The sequence below is a fragment of the Tachysurus fulvidraco genome, chromosome 24, assembly GCF_022655615.1.
Source record: "Tachysurus fulvidraco isolate hzauxx_2018 chromosome 24, HZAU_PFXX_2.0, whole genome shotgun sequence".
NCBI classification, from domain to species: domain Eukaryota; kingdom Metazoa; phylum Chordata; class Actinopteri; order Siluriformes; family Bagridae; genus Tachysurus; species Tachysurus fulvidraco.
Genome location: NC_062541.1, coordinates 3,838,135 through 3,862,048, shown reverse-complemented (window position 1 = coordinate 3,862,048; position 23,914 = coordinate 3,838,135). Strand labels below are relative to the sequence as shown.

The 23,914-nt window shown below is 38.3% G+C and overlaps 3 protein-coding genes across 16 annotated transcripts in view; 1 reads left to right on the top strand and 2 right to left on the bottom strand.

Annotated features, from left to right (window-relative positions):
• Positions 1-1,487: 1,487 nt before the first annotated feature.
• Positions 1,488-5,454, bottom strand: LOC125140121 (adhesion G protein-coupled receptor E1). The gene is made up of 5 exons (XM_047807712.1): positions 5,310-5,454; positions 3,255-3,338; positions 2,355-2,501; positions 2,108-2,260; positions 1,488-1,857 (listed from the first exon to the last, which is right to left on the bottom strand). Exons 1-5 carry the CDS (start codon positions 5,335-5,337, stop codon positions 1,721-1,723), a joined length of 549 nt encoding a protein of 182 aa, XP_047663668.1. The 5' UTR covers positions 5,338-5,454; the 3' UTR covers positions 1,488-1,720.
• A 7,154-nt stretch (positions 5,455-12,608) lies between these two features.
• arl16 (ADP-ribosylation factor-like 16) lies at positions 12,609-17,337 on the top strand. 2 transcript variants are annotated; one of them, XM_027162238.2, is made up of 5 exons: positions 12,609-12,802; positions 13,100-13,158; positions 14,966-15,082; positions 15,288-15,403; positions 16,014-17,337. In XM_027162238.2, the coding sequence occupies exons 1-5, from the start codon at positions 12,742-12,744 to the stop codon at positions 16,177-16,179; spliced, it is 519 nt and encodes a 172-aa protein (XP_027018039.2). In that variant the 5' UTR covers positions 12,609-12,741; the 3' UTR covers positions 16,180-17,337. The 2 variants fall into 2 exon arrangements, with proteins under 2 accessions (XP_027018039.2, XP_027018040.2); XM_027162239.2 differs by having other exon boundaries at positions 12,645-12,802; positions 14,970-15,082.
• The window catches only part of epn3a (epsin 3a), a 24,431-nt gene continuing 15,634 nt past the window's right edge, over positions 15,118-23,914 (bottom strand). For 5 of the 13 annotated variants that reach the window (XM_047807779.1, XM_047807778.1, XM_027162228.2 and 2 more), the window contains 8 exons: positions 22,919-22,996; positions 22,474-22,560; positions 21,617-21,703; positions 21,245-21,368; positions 20,717-20,875; positions 18,936-18,998; positions 18,600-18,836; positions 15,118-17,939 (listed from right to left, as the gene is read on the bottom strand). In XM_047807779.1, the coding sequence (XP_047663735.1) occupies positions 17,653-17,939; positions 18,600-18,836; positions 18,936-18,998; positions 20,717-20,875; positions 21,245-21,368; positions 21,617-21,703; positions 22,474-22,560; positions 22,919-22,996 (1,122 nt within the window). In that variant the 3' untranslated portion in view covers positions 15,118-17,652. The remainder of the gene's footprint in view (positions 17,940-18,599; positions 18,837-18,935; positions 18,999-20,716; positions 20,876-21,244; positions 21,369-21,616; positions 21,704-22,473; positions 22,561-22,918; positions 22,997-23,914) is intronic. The other 8 variants (XM_047807785.1, XM_047807783.1, XM_047807784.1 and 5 more) reach the window with 8 other exon arrangements.

Sequence of the window (23,914 nt, the reverse complement as noted above, 5' to 3'; positions counted from 1 at the left end):
GACACAGCCCTGAGGAGCACCAGTGTTGAGGATCAGCAGGGATGAAATATTGCTGCACATTCTTACCACCTGGCTTCTGCCTGTCAGGAAGTCCAGAATCCAGTTGCACAGAGATCTGTTCAGTCCCAGAGTCTGTAAACTGTAGCGGATCAAGTGAGGCAGTTTGCATACTGCAGCAACTGTCCCACAAACGATGCTATCACTTTTACCCTACACACTGCTCTCTTCCACCTGGAAAATAAGAACACCTATGTGAGAATGCTGTTTATGTCACCTCTCAGTGACTCTCACAGCTGTTCTATTCTTCAAACATCTATTAACAATTTACCCAGAAACTCTTTCTCAACCACTTTCTTTCAGAGATGAAGACTAAGAATAGAGAAACAACAGATAAGTTAATGTGAATGTGTGGTATTGGAATTTTTTAATACAGCTGCAAGCTTTAATAATCAATTAAATTTGTTTTAATTTGAAGAAAGAAACAGAGTACCAGAATGATTCAACAGATCCAGAGCTACATAAATGCATCAAGAGGGTGATTTTTCCCCCTTTACTTAATGAAATCTGAAGTTATACTGAATTTGTAGTTATGTAACAGAATCTCAAACAAAATATATACATCACATATTGTCACTATGTTTATTTTATGTAATTTTGTTGCTCTGTATTGTACGTAAAGTGTTTTTGTAAGATTTGCTTAAATGATTTTCAGGATTTTGCCAGCAGTTTTTTTTGGGTTGCAGGTTTTTTTAATCTGCTTTTGTCGACATCTTGTGGTCAAATCCGGTACTGCTCATATTATCTCTTCTTTTTAAGCGCTGTTCAATTTTGGATTGTGATTGGTCAGAAAATGTCGAGTAGTTTTCTGATAGTAGAGCAGCTTTATATTGTCACAGGCTGATATTAATACGTTTGATTTAATACACTGTTTCTGTGGTGTATATAAGGAGTAAATAAATTGTTGAATTGTAAGCTGGTGAAGTTTTCTGTAAGAATATATTTGTTTAACATTTTATGTAAGGAGTCTATGGTGTCTGTGCTTTGTAATGTGTCTCTGTACGTTGTAGCTTCCCACATAGCTTCCATAGAGTTATTAGCACACCAAGTGGCCAGAAATGGGAACTACAGCAAGAACTAGACCTGTATAGAGGCAACATTTTTCCTGCCTCATGCCAGACTATGAAAATATTAGGTTCAAAAATTATAGCAAATTATCTGAATCAAATTAAATAAACCTGTCTATGATGTGTCCATGTAGGAATGTGGTAGCCTAGTGGTTAAGGTGTTGGATTACTGATCAGAAGGTTGTGGGTTTGAATCCCAGGTCCACTGGTCTGCCTTTGCTGAGACCCTCAGCAAGGCCCTTAACCCTCAGTTGTAAAAATTGTAAGTTACTCTTGATAAGGGTGGCAAAAGATGTACATAACTATATATGTTTTGTGATAAGTGGATAACATTGTTGATAATAAAGTACCATGAAGACGTAGTCACAGAAGATAAATTTTATTCGAGTTCAAGAAGTATAAACAAAAGCCCTGTGTGTCAGAGAATTTCCATCATTCCACCTTCATATCCCAGCTATCATGAGGTTTAAGGTTTTACATGCTGCTTTAAGTAAACATGTTTCTTTTTGTTCTTCTTTAAACAAGTCTTCTAAGTGGCTCTGACGAATTAATCTGTAAGATTTGCTTAAAAAAATTTAACCTGAGAAAATATGTCACTAGTAGGTCTTCAGTATCCAGTGACTGACTAGTAGAAATGTGAGAAGAGTCGGGTTAAACCGCTGCTGCTCTCTGGCACTGGACTTATCAGCGTCAGGAACACACAGAGTTATGTATTCAGAACTTCTTTTAGTTTCTGCAAGAGAAATATAAAAGAGATTCAGGTTCAGCTGCAAAAAAATTCATTTATTTCTAAACAATATAAAAATTGCATAACATTTGCTCAGAAATAATAATATTTATTATTTATTACAACAATAATAATAATAATAATAATAATAATAATAATTATTATTATTATTATTATTATTATTATTATTATTATTATTATTATTATTATTATTATTATTATTATTATTATTATGCTAAGATAATTCACACCTCACCTTTGCATGTAACACTCTGTCTTGTGTTAAAGTGCTCCTGTCCGTTGCTGGCCACAAAACCAGTATCACATGAACAGTGATAGGAACCGGCATTGTTAGAACAAACAGCATTAGGACCACAGATAGATTTATTCTCCTCACACTCGTTGATGTCTAAGAGAAAAAAACAAGTGCAGAGGTTCAGGTTTATCCTGAGTGCACTGTTAATACCTGAACAAACACATGTGAATATTACAGACACACTGACCTTGGCATGGTCCACCTTTATCTATAGTGAAGTTAAATAATTTCGCCTTGTAGCCCGGTTCACACTGACAGTAGTAGCTACCCTCTGTGTTGTAACAAACTGAATTGTTACCACATCTTTCTTCTTTTTCTTCACATTCATTGTCATCTGTGTTATAGGACGGAAATCACATATGAAAAATAAACACATTCATTACAGGATGAAAAAAAAGACAAAAAAAATCAAAAGAAATTTCAGAATCATGTAAACACTCATTTATTCAGTACTATTTCTAATTTGCAAAACAAAAACTAATCTGCAGAACAGAAACGTTTCAAACAGGTTAAAAAACAACAACAAACAGGATAAATAAATTAGATTCTTCTGATTTCACAGTGTTAAATCAATTAATATAATGAAAGCTCAGAAAGCAACTAAACATGTCATCAGGTTAGTCTTAATGGGGATAAAAACTGTTAAGGAAAATAATGCACATATCCTATTATGATATTCATTCATTCATTTTCTACCGCTTTATCCGAACTACCTCGGGTCACGGGGAGCCTGTGCCTATCTCAGGCGTCATCGGGCATCAAGGCAGGATACACCCTGGACGGAGTGCCAACCCATCGCAGGGCACACACACACTCTCATTCACTCACGCAATCACACACTACGGACAATTTTTCCAGAGATGCCAATCAACCTACCAAGCATGTCTTTGGACCGGGGGAGGAAACCGAAGTACCCGGATGAAACCCCCGAGGCACGGGGAGAACATGCAAACTCCGCATACACAAGGCGGAGGCGGGAATCGAACCCCGACCCTGGAGGTGTGAGGCAAACGTGCTACCCACTAAGCCACCGTGCCCCCCCCTATTATGATATATTATCTAATATATGTTGCAGGTTTGTCCTTACCTTCACAACCGTCTTTATCTTGTATAAATCCAAGACCACAGTTTACAGAAGCAGTCACACTGGTCTGTACGACTAACAGAAGAGCTGCAGGAAAAGAATGACCTTAAATTCAGTTGAAATTGGGTACCTTAAGTTATTATTATTATTATTATTATTATTATTATTATTATTATTATTATTATTATTATTATTATTATTATTATCATAACGAATAATAATATAATAATATACATGAGAGGACCTGCAGTTATTATGCCACCATGTAGACCATGTAAGAATTTATCCAGTAGTCAAGTTCACTTATGGAGAAACGTGTGTTTCAGAAGGATCTGCATTGTAAAGTCCAGTTTGATGTTTCTCACAGTATTTAATTAATTATGATCTTTTTAAAGCATGTCATGCTTTGTGTGAGTTTTTAATAGTAGGAACATAACATCAAAATGTTTAAATGAACACTTGCCTGGCCAGCAGTCCCACAACAATCCTATATAATAAAAGACAGAACTGTCGTTTTGAAATAAGGTCCATGTGTCAGTTCAACACCAGAATCAGCACGAAACACCAGAAAACACCACAGCATACAAACATGGCCAGCATGGACTACATTTCCCAATATCCACAAACTCAGCTCTTGTAGGAGTCAAAGGTTTTCAAACAGATTTCTTTTTATATTTATTTTATCTTTATGAATATCACATTTTGTAAATTGTAAACTCTGCTGTAAATGAACATGAATATGTGTCTTTGTGTCCTCTTTGATAGATAAAGCCCTGATCTTCACATTCTCATAGCAGGATAGGCTGGTCGCTCATCTTTTTTATTTCTGTCTTTTAAAATATCTAAAATTATGTGAAGATATCTTTTTTTATTAGAACACAATTTATAAACACTCCAGGACATCACTTGTTTCTCCCACTGCTCTGGTGTGATCTCTAATCTTCTTCCAGCCTCTTCCACTGTTCAGTAACTGTAGTTGGTTTCTTTCAGTGTTCTTGCTTCAGTTTTGCAGTGTGACTGGGGGGATTGTCTTGCATGGACATTACAGGATGATTGATTGAAGCTCACAGGGAAGGAAACACATGTTATTGAAGGAGATTCTGAATTGCATTCAACCTTCTATGTAGCTGTATAAGAAACACAACTCTTGCTGCAGAAAACATCTAAGTTTAATTTATTTTGGTCCAATGTTCAAATTTGTTGGAATAATCACTAGATGTCGCTGTGTTTTTGCTGCTGTTAGATGATGCTCTCTTATTGCTATGAGTAAAGTTTATAAATGAAAGTTTAATTAAAGACCATTTAGGGGATTTGTATACAAGACACAACACACCCTGAATAACTTTCCTTCATACCCTTGCAGTTCTGAACCACACAGTTTTGATTTCCTGTGTGTGTGTGTGTGTGTGTGTGTGTGTGTGTGTGTGTGTGTGTGTGTGTGTGTGTGTGTGTGTGTGTGTGTGTGTGTGTGTGTGTGTGTGTGTGTGTGTGTGTGTGTGTGTGTGTGTGTGTGTGTGTGTGCGCGCGCGTGTGTGTGTGTGTGTGTGTGTGTGTGTGTGTGTGTGTGTGTGTGTGTGTTGTTTTTAAAAACACTTTAGAAAAAATACTTCCTTCCCCCCTTGCAAATACTTAAGAAGTCGATCGTATCACATCCATGCAAATCTATAAAAAGGTCACAAGCTTCAGTTAATGTGCAGGTCAAGCAGCAGAATGGGGGAAAGTCTGATCTCAGCGATTTTGGTAGTTGGTACCAAGTCAAATAAAGAGAAGCCAAGATTTAAGAAGTTTTACTGTCCATTTTTAACACAATAGCCTGGCACAGTACAGTGAACTAAAATAACACACACACACACACACACACACACACACACACACTCACACGCACGCACGCACGCACACACCAGTCTTTCGCACCTCACAAAATCTCATCAAAACTATGAGAGTTGAAAAGTTTCTAACAGATAACAGTGTCACCTACAAACAGCTCAACACCTTTTAATTGATCCCCTCAGAAAAAACCTGATAAGACAGAAGCACATAGATATAGATGTGACTCACCCAAAACCAGGAGATACAGGAAGTTCATGGTGTCGATCTATCTTACTTCTCCTCCAGCCCTACTTCTGTTGTAGAAGCACAGAGCTTTAGATATACAGTGAAAGCCCTGAGAGTTCTGCCCCTCTGGAGGCAAGTCAATCTCTACAAGGTTTGCTGTGATGCTGTCAGTCATCACAGATATATAAGAGACTATTAGATAGTATTGGCTGTGTTTAGTCTCTGAGGCATAAAGTTATAGGGAAATAATCAGTAATAACATGCAATTTAAAAATAAAGAATTTCATAATCATAATGTTTTATTCCTCTGATATTTTTTTTTCTAATTTTCCGAGTTTTATTTATTAAAGCACTATATGTACTTTTTATGCCTTTATAGTAACATTTAATCTTTTGGTGCATTCACAGCTATAAACAGAAAATTACCCAACAACTTTTTGTGTTACTGAGAAACAAGTCATGCACCAAAAATAAATGAATGAATTAGCTTGTTTGTTTATTTAAGCTGTACTTGGTTCAATTTAAGGTAACAACCAAGCTGATATTACAGTGCTTGGACACTATTATGTTGGGTTGTAAATTTATCCCACCATACACTTTTTGAATCATTAACCCTTGTCATAGACCTTTACACAGTAAACATGCAATAATTACTTATTTTGTTTTAAAGCACAACAATTCTGACCCTATAACCTACTATTAATGTACTTAATGTACTTAATGTCATGGCTAATGTGTGTGTAGTCCAGTGTTGAACTGTTGAAGTTTGAGTGCAGTGTGTAGCATACAATATTGTGGAGTATGCTGTATGCTGTGTTAATTATGGCTGTTGATTAGTCTGATGGCCTGATTGAAAAAGCTATGCCTCAGTCAACTAGTGCGGGATCGGATGCTGCGGAGACGTCTTTCTGAGGGGAGCAGAGAGAGCAGTCTGTGGGATGGGTAGCTGAAGTCAATAGTGATCCTCCGAGCTTTCCTTATACACCGCCTGGTGTAGATGTCCTTGAGGGAGGGAAGCTCACCTCCAACAATGTGGCTGGCAGTTCGCATGACCCAGTTCAGGGCTTTACGGTTGCCAGTTGTGCTGTTTCCAAACCAGGCAGTGATGCAGCCCGTCAGGATGCTCTCTATAGTGCAGGTGTAGAATGTTCTGAGGATACTGGGGCTCATTCCAAACTTCCTCAGCCGTCTCAGGAAGAAGAGGCGTTGGTGTGCCTGCTTCAGCACTGCGTCAGTGTGTGTGGACCAGGTGAGATCCTCACTGATGTTAACACCCAGAAACTTGAAGCTGCTCACCCGCTCCACAGGTGTCTTGTCGATGGTGATGGGTCTGTGTTCTCTGCTCTGTCTCCTGAAATCAACCACCAGCTCCTTGGTCTTGTCAATGTTTAGTGAGAGGTGGTTCTCCTGGCACCATCCTGGCGCCGTCTCATCGTTGTCGGTGATCAGGCCTATCACCGTTGTATCATCAGTGAATTTGACGATAACGTTGGAGCTGTGTATGGCTGTACAGTCATGTGTATACAGGGAATACAGGAGTGGGCTGAGGACACAGCCCTGAGGAGCACCGGTGTTGAGGATCAGCGGGGATGAAATATTGCTGCCCATTCTTACCACATGGCTTCTGCCTGTCAGGAAGTGCAGAATCCAGTTGCACAGAGATCTGTTTAGTCCCAGAGTCTGTAAACTGTAGCGGATCAAGTGAGGCAGTTTGCATACCGCAGCAACTGTTCCACAGACGATGCTATTGCTTTTACCCTGCACACTGCTCTCTTCCACCTAGAAAATAAGAACATCTATGTGAGAATGCTGTTTATGTCACCTCTCAGTGACTCTCACAGCTGTTATCTGCTTTTGTCGACATCTTGTGGTTAAATACAGTACTGCATATATTATGTCTTCTTTTTAAGAGCTGTTGAACTTTGGATTGTGATTGGTCAGAAAATGTGGAGTAGTTGTCTGATAGTAGAGCAGCTTTATATTGTCACAGGCTGTATCTTTGTAGTTGTAACTTACCACATAGCTTCCATGGAGTTATTAGCACACATGGCAGACATGGGAACTGCAGCAAGCATTAGACATGTATAGAGGCAAGATTTTCCTGTCTCATGCTCACAATATCAACATATTAAGTGCAAAAATTATAGCAAATTATCTGCAATTCAAACCTGGGTTTGAATCGCAGGTCCACAGGGTTGCCACTGCTGGGCCCCTAAAAAAGGCCCTTAATGTTCAGTTGTATAAATTGAAATAAAATTGTAAGTTACTCTGGATAAGGGTGTCGAAATGTACATAACTCTATATGTTGTGTGATAAGTGGATAACATTGTTGATAATAAAGTACGATGAAGACGTAGTCACAGAAGATAGATTTTATTTGAGTACAAGAAGTATAAACAAAAGCCCTGGTGTCAGAGAATTTCCATCACTGCACCTTCATATCCAAACTATAATGACAAGCCTAGAAGCAAATGACGTTTTAAGTTTTACATGCTGCTTTAAATAAACATGTTTCTTTTTCTTCTTCTTCTTTAAACAAGTGAGTGGCTCTGACTAATTAAACTGTAAGATTTGCTGTAAGATTTAGATTTAAAGATTTTAACCTGAGAAAATATGTCATTGGTAGATTTTCACAGTGATACAGTGACTGACTAGTAGAAATGTGAGAAGAGTCGGGTTAAACCGCTGCTGCTCTCTGGCACTAGACTTATCAGCGTCAGGAACACACAGAGTTATGTATTCAGAACTTCTTTTAGTTTCTGCAAGAGACATATAGAAGAGATTCAGGTTCAGCTGCAAATAATTTCATTTATTTCTAAACAATATCAAAATTGCATAGCCTTTGCTCAGAAATAATAATAATAATAATAATAATAATAATAATAAGATAATTCACACCTCACGGTCACATGTAACGCTCTGTCTTGCGTTGAAGTGCTCCTGTCTGTTGCTGGCCACAAAACTAGTATCACATGTACAGTGATAGGAACCGAGGATGTTAAAGCAAACAGCATTAGGAGCACACTCGTTGATGTCTAAGAGAAAAGAACAAGTGCAGAGGTTCAGGTTTATCCTGAGTGCACTTAATATCTGAACAAAAACATTAAAAATACATACAGACACACTGAATGCTACACTGTACACCTTGAGGTGCAGTAAAATTATTTTGCCCAGTAGCTCATTTATAGGAAAATAATCAACAATACGGTGATGGGATGAAGTAGATTTACTGCAACTACCCCAGTGTTTATTATTTTCGTATAGCAGTTCATCCCTTGATAATTAATAATAGTTTAATTTATAATAAATTACCCGTTTCTGCTAAAGATATGTATCATGTCACAGAGCAACACAACCAGTTCCTGTTATATCACAATGTTTTGCTTCTGGGGAAAGTATTGTGATAATGGTCTATCTTCTCAGAGGCCGATATAATGTAATATACTAAAAGTAAAAGTACAGAAAAAGCTGTTAAATGTGTTGTGTAGTTCACAGAAATGTGTAAAAACCTGTCACATTACTCACAATCATTAAAACTAAGAAGTTGTTTCTGTGTAACTTCTAAGATAATTCACACCTCACCATCACATGTAACATCTTGGCTTGCGTTAAAGTGCTCCTGTCCGTTGCTGGCCTCAAAACCAGTATCACATGAACAGTCATAGGAACCGGCATTGTTAGAACAAACAGCATTACGACCTCAGATAGATTTATTCTCCTCACACTCGTTGATGTCTAAGAGAAAACAAGTGCAGAGGTTCAGGTTTATCCTGAGTGCACTGTTAATACCCGAACAAACACATGTGAATATTACAGACACACTGACCTTTGCATGGTCCACCTTCAACTGCAGTGCAGTTAAATAATTTCGCCTTGTAGCCCAGTTCACACTGACAGTAGTAGCTACCCAATGTGTTGTAACAAACTGCATTGTTACCACATCTTTCTTCTTCTTCTTCACATTCATTGTCATCTGTGTTATAGGACGGAAATCACATATGAAAAATAAACACATTCATTACAGGATGAAAAAAAAGACAAAAAAATCGTAAGAAATTTCAGAATTATGTAAACACTCATTTAGTCAGTATTAATTCTAATTTGCAAAACAAAAACTAATCTGCAGAACAGAAACGTTTCAAACAGGTTAAAAAACAACAACAAACAGGATAAATAAATTAGATTCTTCTGATTTCACAGTGTTAAATCAATTACTATAATGAAAGCTCAGAAAGCAACTAAACATGTCATCAGGTCAGTCTTAAAGGGGATAAAAACTGTTAAGGAAACACATATCCTATTATGATGTATTATCTAATATATGTTGCAGGTTTGTCCTTACCTTCACAACCGTGGTTATCTTGTATAAATCCAGGACCACAGGTTACAGAAGCAGTCACATTGGTCTGTACGACTAACAGAAGAGCTACAGGAAAAGAATGACCTTAAATTCAGTTGAAATTGGGTACCTTAAGTTATTATTATTATTATTAGTAGTAGTAGTAGTAGTAGTAGTAGTAGTAGTAGTAGTATTAAAACTAACAATAATATATTAATATACATGAGAGGAACTGCAGTTATTATGTCTCCATGTAGACCATTATTATTATTATTATTTATTTATTTTTTTTTATTATTATTATTATTATTATTATTATTATTATCATAACGAATAATAATATAATAATATACATGAGAGGACCTGCAGTTATTATGCCACCATGTAGACCATGCAAGAATTTATCCAATAGTCAAGTTCACTTATGGAGAAACGTGTGTTTCAGAAGGATCTGCATTGTAAAGCCCAGTTTGATGTTTCTCACAGTATTTAATTAATTATGATCTTTTTAAAGCATGTCATGCTTTGTGTGAGTTTTTAATAGTAGGAACATAACATCAAAATGTTTAAATGAACACTTGCCTGGCCAGCAGTCCCACAACAATCGTATATAATAAAAGACAGAACTGTCGTTTTGAAATAAGGTCCATGTGTCAGTTCAACACCAGAATCAGCACGAAACACCAGAAAACACAGCATACAAACATGGCCAGCATGGACTACATTTCCCAATATCCACAAACAGCTCTTGTAGGAGTCAAAGGTTTTCAAACAGATTTCTTTTTATATTTATTTTATCTTTATGAATATCATATTTTGTAAATTGTAAACTCTGCTGTAAATGAACATGAATATGTGTCTTTGTGTCCTCTTTGATAGATAAAGCCCTGATCTTCACATTCTCATAGCAGGATAGGCTGGTCGCTCATCTTTTTTATTTCTGTCTTTTAAAACATCTAAAATTATGTGAAGATATCTTTTTTATTAGAACACAATTTATAAACACTCCAGGACATCACTTGTTTCTCCCACTGCTCTGGTGTGATCTCTAATCTTCTTCCAGTCTCTTCCACTGTTCAGTAACTGTAGTTGGTTTCTTTCAGTGTTCTTGCTTCAGTTTTGCAGTGTGACTGGGGGGATTGTCTTGCATGGACATTACAGGATGATTGAGTGAAGCTCACAGGGAAGGAAACACATGTTATTGAAGGAGATTCTGAATTGCATTTGACCTTCTATGTAGCTGTATAAGAATTTTTTTTTTTCAAATTTTCCATGTTAATGTGTGGTATTGCAAGAACAAAATCAAGGATGATTTTTTTTATACAGCTACAAGCTTTATCAATCAATTTAATTTGTAACACACACACACACACACAATTTAATTTGTAACACACACACACACACACACACACACACACACACACACACACACACACACACACACACACACACACACACACACACACATTTCAAATGTCCTCTTAGTTGGTGTACGGTGTACCAGACTGATTCAACAGATCCAGAGCTACATAAGAGCATCAAGAGGGTGATTTTTCCCCCTTACAGGGCTCTCATGTGTCACGCATTGAGCGTGACAGTCACTCATTTCGATCTTTTGTCACGCTCTCATATATTTATATATATATCTCATATATTTAATATGCCGCAGCGCCCAAAATGTATCAGTCCGCACCGCTCTCTCTATGGAACCGGGCAGGAATCAGGCATCTCCCCTGGAGTTCTTAGTCGAGCCTGACACTTATCAGCCAATCAAAAAAAGAGGCTACACAATAGTCAATCAGAAAATAGCACTATTGCATCTGGGTAAGATTTAACGCAACCAATGAAAAAAAAGCATATCCTGGAATTGTTCAGCATCCTCCTCTTTCACCCACAGAGAAAACCACTGGAGCTGCGAGCATCACAATTTACAACCTGTTTGACAGAAACAAAGACATTTTTACTGTTGTTAGAGAAAGTTTCCCAGATAATCAGCATCAGTTTTTCATGATTGTCTGTAACTTAGCCAACAGTTTTACAGACTGTTCACTGACAACACCTGCTCAGAGCAAGTAGTCTAGGCCCCTGGATCCTTTTTTCAAAGGTGACTGGATTGAACCAGTTTGGGAGGCTATCAATGATAGCATCCTTGGTTTTAGTGCTTCCACATTCTAATGCTGATGCCAAAACAGCTTGTCTTTGTACAGGACATTTTCCTCAATCGTGACCTTAAAATGGCAGGGCTTGAGCCGAACTGATTTAAATGGGAGCCATAATGTAATTGTAATGATAAAGGAGTCCAAAAAGGCAACAAACACTTACATTAAACAACACCAGTCATAATCTCTCTCTCTCTCTCTCTCTCTCTCTCTCTCTCTCTCTCACACACACACACACACACACACACACACACTCACACACACACACACACACACACACACACACACACACACACACACACACACACACACACACACACACACACTAAGAAATGGAAACTGAATAAATACTTTTTTATTTGGTTAAATTGTGTTCAGTGATCCTTACCAAACACAACAACACCCCCCTTGTTGTGTTTGGGTGGAGGGTTGGAGGTGTCAATCTTGCCTGTCTTCAAAACTTGAGAGCCCTGCCCTTTACAGTAAAGGGTTCAAATTCCGCTTCAAACTTCAGCTTTCATTAAGTAAAGGCTTTACTTAATGAAAGCTGAAGTAAGAAGCGGAATCCCATGCCAAATATATACATCACATATTGTCACTGTTTATTTTATGTAATTTTGTTGCTCTGTATTGTATGTAAAGGGTTTTGTAAGATTTGCTTAAAGGATTTTCAGGATTTTTTTTCAGAAACTTTTTCATAGAATAATACTAAAAAAATATTTTTGTATTTTTATTATTTTTTATTTATGTATTTATTTTTTGGATAAATTACTGTACACACTACTGCTTTCTCTTACATTACTTTTATTTTGAAAATGGAAGGGACGTTGTCATGGGAAACGTTGTTAGCATAAAGCGCTAGCTGGCTAGATATTTTTAATTGCTTTACCTCAGAAATAGTACATCTTTTTGTCTTTTCTATTGAATTATTCTAGTGATGTGCTTGTTACTGGGTGCTACCGGCGTCGGAAAGACTCTGCTCTTAAAACGACTGCAAAATATCCTTCTCTTAGTTAACTATCTGACTAACCACTTAACCACACATAATTTAAATACTAACTATTTAGACCTGGTTATGTTATTATGTTAAAAAATAGATATTGGTGCGTATTTCAATAGATATAAATGACTACGGTTTTGGTTTAGCGACTATGTCATTTATCTCATGCTAACATTAAGCTTCTTCTTTTTATTATTATTATTATTATTATTATTATTATTATTATTATTATTATTAGATAGTTATTTGGTTAGTTAAGTAGTTTAAGCGCCGTTCTTTCCTTAGCTAAAAATATATCTGTGTCAGAAAGGCGAGGCTGATGATTTAGGAGAACCACCAGCTACAATGCCCACGGTGAGGTATTTGTTTATGATAGAAGATTAATGTGGTCCATTTTAGCAGGTCCACCACAATACAACTGGAATAACTGCATATGGATCTCTCTCAGTCTCTCAAGCAATGAAAGGAGAACTATACTATACTAAATGGCTCAAAGTTTGTACACAACGAAACCTCACAGCCATATATTGGGGGGAGGTCGTGGCCTAATGGTTAGAGAGTTTGACTCCTAACCCTAAGGTTGTGGGTTCTACGGCAATACCACGACTGAGGTGCCCTTGAGCAAGGCACCGAACACCCACAAATGCTCCCCGGGCGCCGCAGCATAAATGGCTGCTCACTGCTCAGGGTGTGTGAGTGTTCACTACTGTGTGTGCACTTTGGATGGGTTAAATGCAGAGAACGAATTCTGAGTATGGGTCACTGCACTTAGCTGTATGTCATGTCACATCACTATATGATGTGTTAAGTTGGAAGCACAAAATTGTCCAGAATGTTCTTTAATGGAGTTGCAGAACATCTTTAATATAACTAAGGGGATTGGTTCAGAGTCAATCTGCGGAACAAGGGGCATAAAGCAGGAATATGCCCTGGACAATCACAGGGCAACACACACACACACACTCATCCACCAGCATGACTCAGGAGGTGTGAGGAAACTAAGGCATTTCAGAAAACATGTGAAGCGACATATAGATAAAAACTTGAGCTTAGGACTGAAGGATTCTACAGTGCCAGCCTTTTGGCTTACTATGTAGTCATATAATATATAATATAAATCTCTTCTTGTTTTAAATTCTCACTGAGGGCTAAAACCCCTAAAGATGAAACCCTAGAACCGCCCCTGATCTTATGCCTACCGAAAATCACTGAAATTTTACTTTTTATTTTTACTTCAAACACTTAAGTTCATTAAATATCAGAAAATGACTTTTAATACTTAAGTACAGTAAATATCAGATACTTTAAGACTTTTACTTGAGTAATATTCTAAAAGGTGACTTTCACTTCTACCAAAGTCTTTTTCTAGTATCATACTTGTACTTTTACTCAAGTATTGCTTTCTAATACTTTATACAACACTGACGATGAGTGAGCGCTTGGCTGCTGATCCACCATTTCGGCACCAGTGGTTTAAAAGAGGGCGTGGCGCATGCGCACTTCGTGGAATCGATTCATCTTCCCTCGGATAGTAATGTCTGTGAACGTGATGACGTATTTTTGACAGTTGTTTCGCAGACCGTTTTCATGTGTGAAAAAGAGGTGTTGTGAAAACAAGCGTTGTGTCTGTAAACTGTCATAGTCGTACATTTTGGAGTTGTATTTGAACAAACACACAAAATCTCGTATCTGTAAACTGTCGTGGCCGTAAATTTTGGGATCCAACTCCGCAAAATTAAAATTTACACACAAATGCTTTGAATTACGTACGATTATTATTGACAGTGTTTTTATTCCATAGCCTTTCACCATACTACACTCACTACATAGGAAATATATATCAAGAACCATACATTTTGCCATTGATTCTATTTATACACTTAGCAACAGAGACCATTTTGAAAATGGGTTAGGATTTTATACACATGCAAAACATTCATGTTTTTTTTTCTTTTCTATACCTAATTATTAATGAAATTTGGCACAGTGAATTTTACATTCTCACATGCATGTACACTAATCTGTGAGCTGAGGTGACTACTGTACTTTCTGCCATCATCAGTAGATAAGCATTACTATCTAACTGTACCTTAGTAATTATAAAAGCAGATGCTTTGTTTAGCTGAGCTGGCTGTTTTTTTTTTTGTTTTTTTTTGCACAGGTAGGCACCAACCTGACCGATCTAACCCTGAGGAAGAGGAGAGTGACTGTGAGAGAGTTAGGAGGTTGCATGGGCCCTATATGGCCAAGCTACTTCAGGGACTGCACATCTGTTATTGTGAGTGTTGTGTATCGTGAAAATGATGCAAGTGGTTCAGCGATATCAGTACACAATTTATTAATATACCACACTGTAAAAATGACTTTCACATGCTGCAAGATTAGACCAATTCCTTTCCCCCATTCAAAAAGTAATATACCTTTTTATCATACATTCCAAAACACAGCTGTAAAAAAAATGACACTGTGCTTTTTGTCTTTAGTTCATGGTAGACTCCGCCAACATCACGCAGATTTCCTCCTCTTGCATCCAGCTGCTGTTTGTCCTCTCGGCCGAGTCGCTCCGCTCTGCCTCCGTGCTCGTGCTGTTCAACAAGAGGTCAGACTCTAACGTTCTTCAACACGCATTGTGCTTTTCAAGTAAAAAAAAAAATTAACAGCAAGTATTCTCACCGACTCCAACATTAACTCCTTATATACTTTTCCAGTCCCTCTAGGAACTGGGAAAGTAATTACACCGGTCGTCATTGGTAACGATTTAAAAGAAGTATCCCGTGCCTGCAATCTCACCCATTAAAATTTTTATTGCAAATTCTGAAAAAATCTAAATTAAGTAATTTTAGCTGCAACAATCACAAAACTCAATGAAATCCTTGAGGGACTCATTTCCTTGCTTCTTACAGTAACTCTTAGAGAAATTGAGCAAGAACAAGAACAAATGTATTTACCAAATTAGACATTTTTGTTCACTTAGGCCTCAGTTTAAAGCGGTTTGATGAGTGAAGTTACTTATTGATTCAAACATTATTGCATGTATACATCACTCACTTAAACCTTAACTCGTACTATGACAGACTTTGTTCGATTTCCAAGTCACACTCAGAAAGATGCGGGAAGAGCAATCACGGTGGTATCAGCGGGAAGCACTCCAGTGTTGCAGTTTTACAGCTTGCTTGTTGCAAAAGTTTTGTTTCTCATTCTCTTTTTAGTGACCTCCAATGCACCATGTCACTAGAGGAAATGAAATCACTCTTCAGGATGGGTGACATCATTGCCTCCGCTCCTCAATCCATCACGGTGTTGGAGATCAGTGCTCGCTCTGGAGAGGGCCTTCAGGAGATCATCAACTGGCTGGACTCGAATCACCCTGACTGATGTGGACATACAAGATACGGACACACAGAACCTAACCTTACACAATGACACAAACATCTGGGTTTGGATCACAGCCCAGTTAGAGCAGCTTAATGCAGCGAAAATGATCTAATCAGCTCAACATTTCGAGCATTAGTTCACACTTTTGTGGTTGATGATATGAATAATGTGGCTGTGAGAAGACTAATTTAATTCTCTCTGTAGAGACTGTGATGTGCTCGGATATTACTCTCGGCAAACAGTTAACTGATGCAATATTAAATAGTTTGCACAAGTTTGTAAGGAATTTTCTCACTTGGCCTTTTCGCACTAAAAAGTAGTTTGATTGAGGACAGAATGCATTTTTTTCACCTCCAGTAGCCACAGATACGAAGCTTACCGTATTATACACCATCGGTATAAGGTATGGTGTTCATAGAATACTTAGTGACCTCCTAGTCATGGCTGCAGTGGCTTAAACAAGGTTACTTATTGGTGTATATTTTGTGAAATAAATTGAAATGCTAATAAAATTACTCAAGTTTGAATCTAAATACAGATATTTAAAGCACTAAACAAATACAGGTGCAGATAGCATTATGAGACCAGAATGAATCCTGGGAAGAGATTCGAGTATTCACGCCAAGTGTGAAAACACCTTAATTCAGGTCCTTTTTTTTTTAAAAGAAAAGAGCATGTTTTAACTACTGATGCTTTAAGTAAGTGATAAAACTCAGAGAGCACAATCATGAAGAAAAATAACCATACATTAGTTGATGGCAATTTCCATTCCTATATTTGATAAGAAATGTTTTATATTTCCATAACAGTCTCATATTCACACATTCTGTTAGTAGGTCATCACGCCACACACAGTAAATTTGTTCCCTTCATGACGCGTGTTAACTTAGCAGCCAATATCACTGATGGTTAAAAAGAAAAACAGCCTGGTGTTAGATATCTGGCACACTGATTAGACATCCTTGAATGAGTGAGCTTCATTATCTGGATGGGGCCGTTGGATAGCTTCCATGCTATTCCGCTCATCTATATCAGTCAAATGTAATGAATAATACAGCAGGAAAAAGGAAGACCACCAGGCTGTATGTAATACTTAAAGAAGTATTACTAAAGCAGGTCTTGAGAGTTTGGCGAAACAGCTGTAAAAGTTACTGGTCATTACAGAGTAGATCATGATCCCATATTTAAAAAAAAAAAAAAAAAAAAAAGGAGGAAAGAAATGTGGGCTATTTGCTCGTATGGTTAAAAAGACACATCGGTTCTGTAGTTCAGATGGATACAAGAGGATAAGTAGCAATTGCAAAGAGCTCTGAAAACAGTTAAAGTTTAGTATAAAACAGTGTTGTCAAGAATTTGGACTACGTTCCAGTTTAGATCCAAGTCTGCAGTTTTTTTGTAACTCTGTTATAAGCATTGTTACTCAGGCCAGCAAGCTTACATTCAGGCCACATGAAGCTCTGTTCACGGCTGGCTTCAGAGGAAAGGGTTCTGGCTCTGATCTGGCTGTCCTTGTGTGGATTTGGATGAGAGAGGATGCAGTGAATGAGGCAGGTTCCCAAGCGCTTTAAGCTGTTCTTCCGAAGGCTGGGTGAAAGAGCTGGGTAAGGACAAAGGCTGATTGCTCGCAGGCAGAGGCAGAGAAGCGCTGTATTGCAGCGAGTTGGGAGCGGCGGACGTGGAGCTACTAGGACGCATCTGATTGAGCGTGAGACGCGCCTGCTCGCTTTGGAATGGATTTGTGACAGAAGGAGCACTCACACCTAAAGGAAGTAAGAATAAGAAACAACATCAGGGTTTCCATGCAACTGTACAGTAAAAAAGTGTCATTTCATCACCATCATGCCACATCCACATCCGATATCTCACAGTTTTGCTCAATAATGTCATCATCTTTACATTACTGAGTAAAACTGAAAAAAGAACTTATATAAGGTGGCGATTTCCATCTCAGATTATGTTTAAGGTGTTTATCCATGACAAAGCAAGATAAAAGCATAAATAGTGGAATACATGATGTGTCGAGTGATGTTCCAGTCTCTTTTTGTCTCCTTGTGTTCGGTCATCATCCCAAATATCCAATATAACAGTGTCTTTTTTATGATTATCAGTCATCTGGGACTTGTGTTTAACAGTGTATTTATATTTATTTATATAAAAGTATTTTTAATGGTTTTTATGGTCAATATAGGGGAAAAAAAGAATATTCTCCATAGTTCTGCAGTAGAACCTTTGCTATTTGAAACGAACCCTCTGTTGAGGTTGACGTGAAGCACCAGTGTTAAATACAGGCAATAAAACTAATGAGCAAGGGGTTCAGCAATAAAAGGTTAAGTAGTCCATGCTAGAGTTCATGAAACCAGTGAATGGAAACCTCCATATTTTCAATCTCCGTGTGTGGTGAAACTTCTGCCTGGTCTTACCTGTTAAAAACGGGTTTAAGTTTTTAGGAGCGCTACTTGGCGGGATCAGGGAGTCGAGATTAACGAGCGAGGCCGCTGCAGGGCCCAGAAAGGCTTCCGGAGTGACACAGGTCCGAGGATTTGGCTCTGCTAAACTTTCTCCCAAACGAGACAGGTCAAATAACTCTGGACTTTCCACATTACGGCCATTAATGTGCACCTGACCACCGTCCATGGCATCATCGAAAAGATCTCCATCTAAAAACAAATAAAATGACAATTACAATAAAAATCAATACAAAAAGATGATAATGATCAAAAGGGATGTTAGTTTACTAAGGGCTAATATTGGAATACCTGTTGGACTTCCAGGAAGTGATGATGCGCCTTTGACTGGGACAGCAGACCCTTTTGTTTCTGCTGTTAGAGGAGAGAAAAGATCTATTCCTTTGGCTGATAAAACAAAGTCACATATATGCATAGAAATGTTTATATACATACAGTTAGGTCCATATATATTTGGACACAGGCGAAATTTTCATACTATTGGCTACGTATGCCATCAGAATAAAATGATAATGCAAAAACCAAGATGCAGAGAATTTGAAGAGCAGACGTTCAGCTTTAATTCAGGGGGTTGAACAAAAATATCAAGTAAAAGGTTCAGGAACCGCAACCATTTTGATGCACAGTCCCCCCCATTTTCAAGGGCTCGAATGTAATTGGACAAATGAATATAATTATAAATAAAATGTTCATTTTTAATATTTTGTTGAAAATCCTTCGCAGGCAATGACTGCCTGAAGTCTGGAGCCCATGGACATCACCAGAAACTGGGTTTTCCTCCTTTCTGATGCTTTGCCAGTCCTTAACTGCAGCTGTCTTCAGTTGATGTTTGTTCATGGGGCTTTCTGCCTTTAGTTTTGCCATCAGCAAGTGAAATGCACGTTCAGTCGGGTTGAGATCAGGTGATTGACTCGGCCATTGCAGAATATTCCGTTTATTTTTCTTAAAAACTCCTGGGCTGCTTTTGCAGTGTGTTTTGGCTTAATCTGGGCAGACAGTATATTAATTCCTATACACTTCAGAATTCATCCGGCTGCTTCGGTCTTCTGTCACATCATCAATAAACACCAGTGACCCAGTGCCACTGGAAGCCATGCATGCCCATGCTTTTACACTGCCTCCACTATGTTTTACAGACGACGTCGTATGCTTTGGATCATGAGCTGTTCCAAGCATTCTCCATACTTTTCTCTTCCCGTCATTCTGGTAAAGGTTGATCATAATTACATCCGTCCAAAGAACGCTTTTCTAGATGTTTCTTGGCAAAGTCTAATCTGGCCTTTCTATACTTGAAGCTTATGAATGGTTTGCACCTTGTGGTGAACCCTCTGTATTTGCTCTCGAGAGGTCTTCTCCTGATTGTAGACTTTGACAATGACACCCCTACCTCCTGGAGAGTGTCCATCACTTGGCTGGATGTTGTGAATGGGTTTTGCTTTACCATGGAGAGGATCCTGCGATCATCTACTACTGTTGTCTTCCGTGGACGGCCAGGTTTTTTTACGTTGCTGAGCTCACCGTTGCATTCTTTTTTTCCTCAGAACGTACCAAACTGTTGATCCGGTCACTTCTAATGTTCCTGCTATCTCTCTGATGGATTTGTTTTGTTTTTGAAGCCTAATGATGGCCTGTTTGACTTGCATAGAGAGCTCCTTTGAACGCTCGATGCGGGTTCACAGCAACAGATTCCAAGTGCAAATACCACACTTAGAACCAACTCCAGACCTTTTACCTGCTTAAGTGATGAAGAAATAATAAAGGAACATCCTAGACATGTCCATGAAGCAGCTTTTGATTCAATTGTCCAATTACTTTGGTCCCTTGGGGCACTACTCTCAAGAGCTGTAATTCCTAAACCCTTCCACTGATTTAAATACCCTCAAATTAAACCTCAGAGACTGCACTTTCAGCCCACTATACCTACACAACTATAGCTTAAATATGTTTTGGTAAATACCTAAAAAAAAAAAAAAATGAATTGTGCCTGTGTTTAAATATATATGGACCTAACTTTATGTATAGAAATGCAAACTATGATATATATTTTGATTAATAAAGCGACATGTTTATACCAGTGGCAGCAGTTGAGAGCCAAGTATGAACAGGACTGGTGGCCCTCTGAGGAGCTTCCCATGGGTCAGGAGCACGTGCCTGATTGTCCCAGGGCTGAGAGTGAAGGCTGGAAGGTGCTGCCCAGGAGCTGCCAGGACCTCGATTTGAGGTGCTTGGATCTGTTTGAAAATACGGCCCTGTGATATACTAATAGAGCAGTTTTATGGTTCATTGAAATATGCTATGATCAATGGCGGCACCCTGCTCCTAAAATGTAGACTCAGAAGAACAACCTACTTCAGCTTATTCACCATGTGGTTTAAAAACTACTGTGATTATTACCGAAGGCACATCATTTACATCAGAGTTTTGAAAACATTTCTCACGACGATAGTCATTTGCCCAAATAGTGCACTTTAGTAATGTTGAATAAAAACACTGGTTAAATTTGTTAAACCTGAAATATTTTAGATAAAATTGACCGATCTGTTAGCAGGATTATGAACTTCTTAAGTATTAGAGAATGTAGTGTACATGGAGAACATTACCTAGAGAATCCCACGGGTCAACCCTCAGAGGTCCCGCAGCTCCAGACGGATCCCATGGTTTGGCACTGGGTGGCGCTTCGGAGGCTGGAGTAAAAATATCTATCAGATCCAAAATGGCAGACTGCTGGGGAGGAGAAAGTAGCAGTTTTAGACCAAAGATATTTTTATAGGTTATTTCTTCACCACTCACAGTTCACTTGTGCTTGTATGAAAAAGGGGGCCATTCAGTAATTGCCGTGCCAGGTATGTTTTAGATTAGGACCGATATTCAATGTTCTTCTCTTTAAGAGTACATGGATGGTTCCGTTGGAGATCCATATTGAAGTAATGAACGGTCAGTAATCAAGGTATATAACAGTTGTTAGGTCATACCCCTCCTGCTTTGGCTTCCATTTCTCGTTTACTCTCTTCAAGAGCTTTCTGGAGCAACGATTCATCCCCCTGGCGACTTCGCTCCTCCTGGCAACCCGCAGAAAACAGACACAAAAGACATGTGAAGTACAGTCATTGTTCAGAATTTTGTACACACAACATGCTTCGGTTTGTACTGCCCTGTTTTCTAAAAGTTTAAGTGGAATATGCACACAATTAGCCCAAAGAGGAAGAAATCAATGACAGGTTAATTATTAGCCATTCTGAGTGAAGGGAAATAAGTTCAAACTTCAAATTCATGCAGGAAATTCCTTTTGACTTTCTACTTGAAAATTACTGTGTGTGCTACTAATTATAAAAATAGTGCGACAAAAAAAAAATAAATTAAAATCATCGATACTCTGTTCCGAAGTGGTCACTGGCAGTTACAGCGTCTAGACATCTTAGTGTTGTGATTTAATCGTGGTCCATTCTTCTTGCCTAATCATCTTCATTTATCCAAGGTTACAAGGGTCTCTCCAGTGGACTTGTAGTTTAAAAATCCTCCATAATTTTTAGTGAGGTTCAAGTCTGGGACATAGGTGGTGTAAGATCCTCTTGAGTTTGGTTGCAGTCCTTGTGACGTTGAAATGTACCTCTTCTCCACAGACTAAATCTCTAATAAATCTCTCCAATCACGTTTCCTTCAATGACGTGCACGGCCCGAGTACCGAATGAAGAGAAACAGCTCCGTATCAGCTCCCACCTATGTACTTCTACTGTGCATACAGTGTTCCCGAGATCATACTCTTTCTCCGAGCTGAATTCTTCCCAGCGTTCTACTTTGCTTTATTTACAAATGTACACACAGCTCATACCTGCTGATGTTCCTCCTTACTGAGGCTCAGCGCAATCTGGAGCTGAGTATCTTCATCCATGTCCAAGGTGACAGCGGGAGGAGGCTTCTTTAAAAAGATATTAAGAAGACTATTAGTTTATGACAGAACTCTTTGGTGACTCTGTCATGCATGCATGGAGAGCGTATCCAGGGACAGAGCTGGTCATTGCCACAGCAAAAAACAGAGGTCAGGCCCTTAACCAATGACAGACAAAGCCATCTCTTCCTATTAGCCTGAGAGAGAGATGCAACACCAACTGGTTAGTGAAGCACAGAGACATGCATGCTCCTCTAACATTCACTGAAAAGCCAACACACATGCAGCATCAAACACAAAGACACACACATGTGAGTGACACAGTGAGGCATGAAGCTGATAGGGCAAAGGGGATGTTAGGAAGCAGTCAGTACTGGCAGTGCAGTACCTTTTGGGCCTCCTCCTTGCTGAGGCTCATTGCAATCTGGAGTTGCGTCTGTTCATCGATATCCACAGGAGGATGTGGCTAAAGGAAACGGGTAAGTCATCAAATGTGTGCCAATTTATAGTGACCCTTTTCTCTTCAACAACTTGACTCATGATAACGAGGTTTACTAATTGATTCATATGTATTCATATGGTTTCTTCCATATCGCTGTAACAAAATTACATGTAAACACTACAGTTAAACCATAAATGTTGTCTCTTCCGAGTGACACCGATTGCACCTCGACCTCAATTTTTGTCGTCAACACGTAAAATATTTATAGCATTGAGGTCAACATGATATTGAAACTACCTGTTCGTTTATGTGCCTTATTATATGCTGCATAATTCATCTGTATCCACTCAGAAATCAGACACAGTAACCAGTTACAAAGTAAAATGCTTTATGACCTTTTTTGGGCTGTATTTTATTTTAAGAGCCACTCTTTTTATTTTTGCATCGTGCATTAATCATCTGATGATTTGCCTGTTCAGTAAGCTTTTTAAAATGGTTTGCCAGGACCCTGAACCTTGGCTGGCTCATACCAAGACCATGGAAGCAGAATATCTACAGAAGTCAAAATTATTTTACTATATAAATATATTTACTATGAAATTTCCTGAATAGTCAGAAGTAAAATCAGAGAGTAACTAATTACAGCAATGAAAGGGTTAAAAAGATAGATAGATAGATAGATAGATAGATAGATAGATAGATAGATAGATAGATAGATAGATAGATAGATAGATAGATAATTTTTGCACTAAAATTAAGACTTAAAGCTGAGGTTTATATTTTAAGAGATGCCCTGCCAGCTAGCACTCACAGAGACTCACATATCGTTTACTCTGTCAATATGCTCTCACGGAGCTGACACATGAGCACTGAATCAATGCTTCAGTCCATTCAAGCATTTTCAATCCAGCAAAATCCAGATCCTAAATGCTCCCTTAGTGC

Excerpts from the sequence above, each read along its gene's own strand:
- LOC125140121 (XM_047807712.1), bottom strand. The coding sequence starts at position 5,337 with ATGAACTTCCTGTATCTCCTGGTTTTGG. Across the intron at positions 3,339-5,309 it reads CCTGTATCTCCTGGTTTTGG|CTCTTCTGTTAGTCGTACAG; the intron begins GTGAGTCACATC and ends CTTTTCCTGCAG. Across the intron at positions 2,502-3,254 it reads AGATAAAGACGGTTGTGAAG|ATGACAATGAATGTGAAGAA; the intron begins GTAAGGACAAAC and ends CCTATAACACAG.
- arl16 (XM_027162238.2), top strand. The coding sequence starts at position 12,742 with ATGTGCTTGTTACTGGGTGCTACCGGCGTCGGAAAGACTCTGCTCTTA. Across the intron at positions 13,159-14,965 it reads CACCAGCTACAATGCCCACG|GTAGGCACCAACCTGACCGA; the intron begins GTGAGGTATTTG and ends TTTTTTGCACAG. Across the intron at positions 15,083-15,287 it reads GGGACTGCACATCTGTTATT|TTCATGGTAGACTCCGCCAA; the intron begins GTGAGTGTTGTG and ends TTTTGTCTTTAG.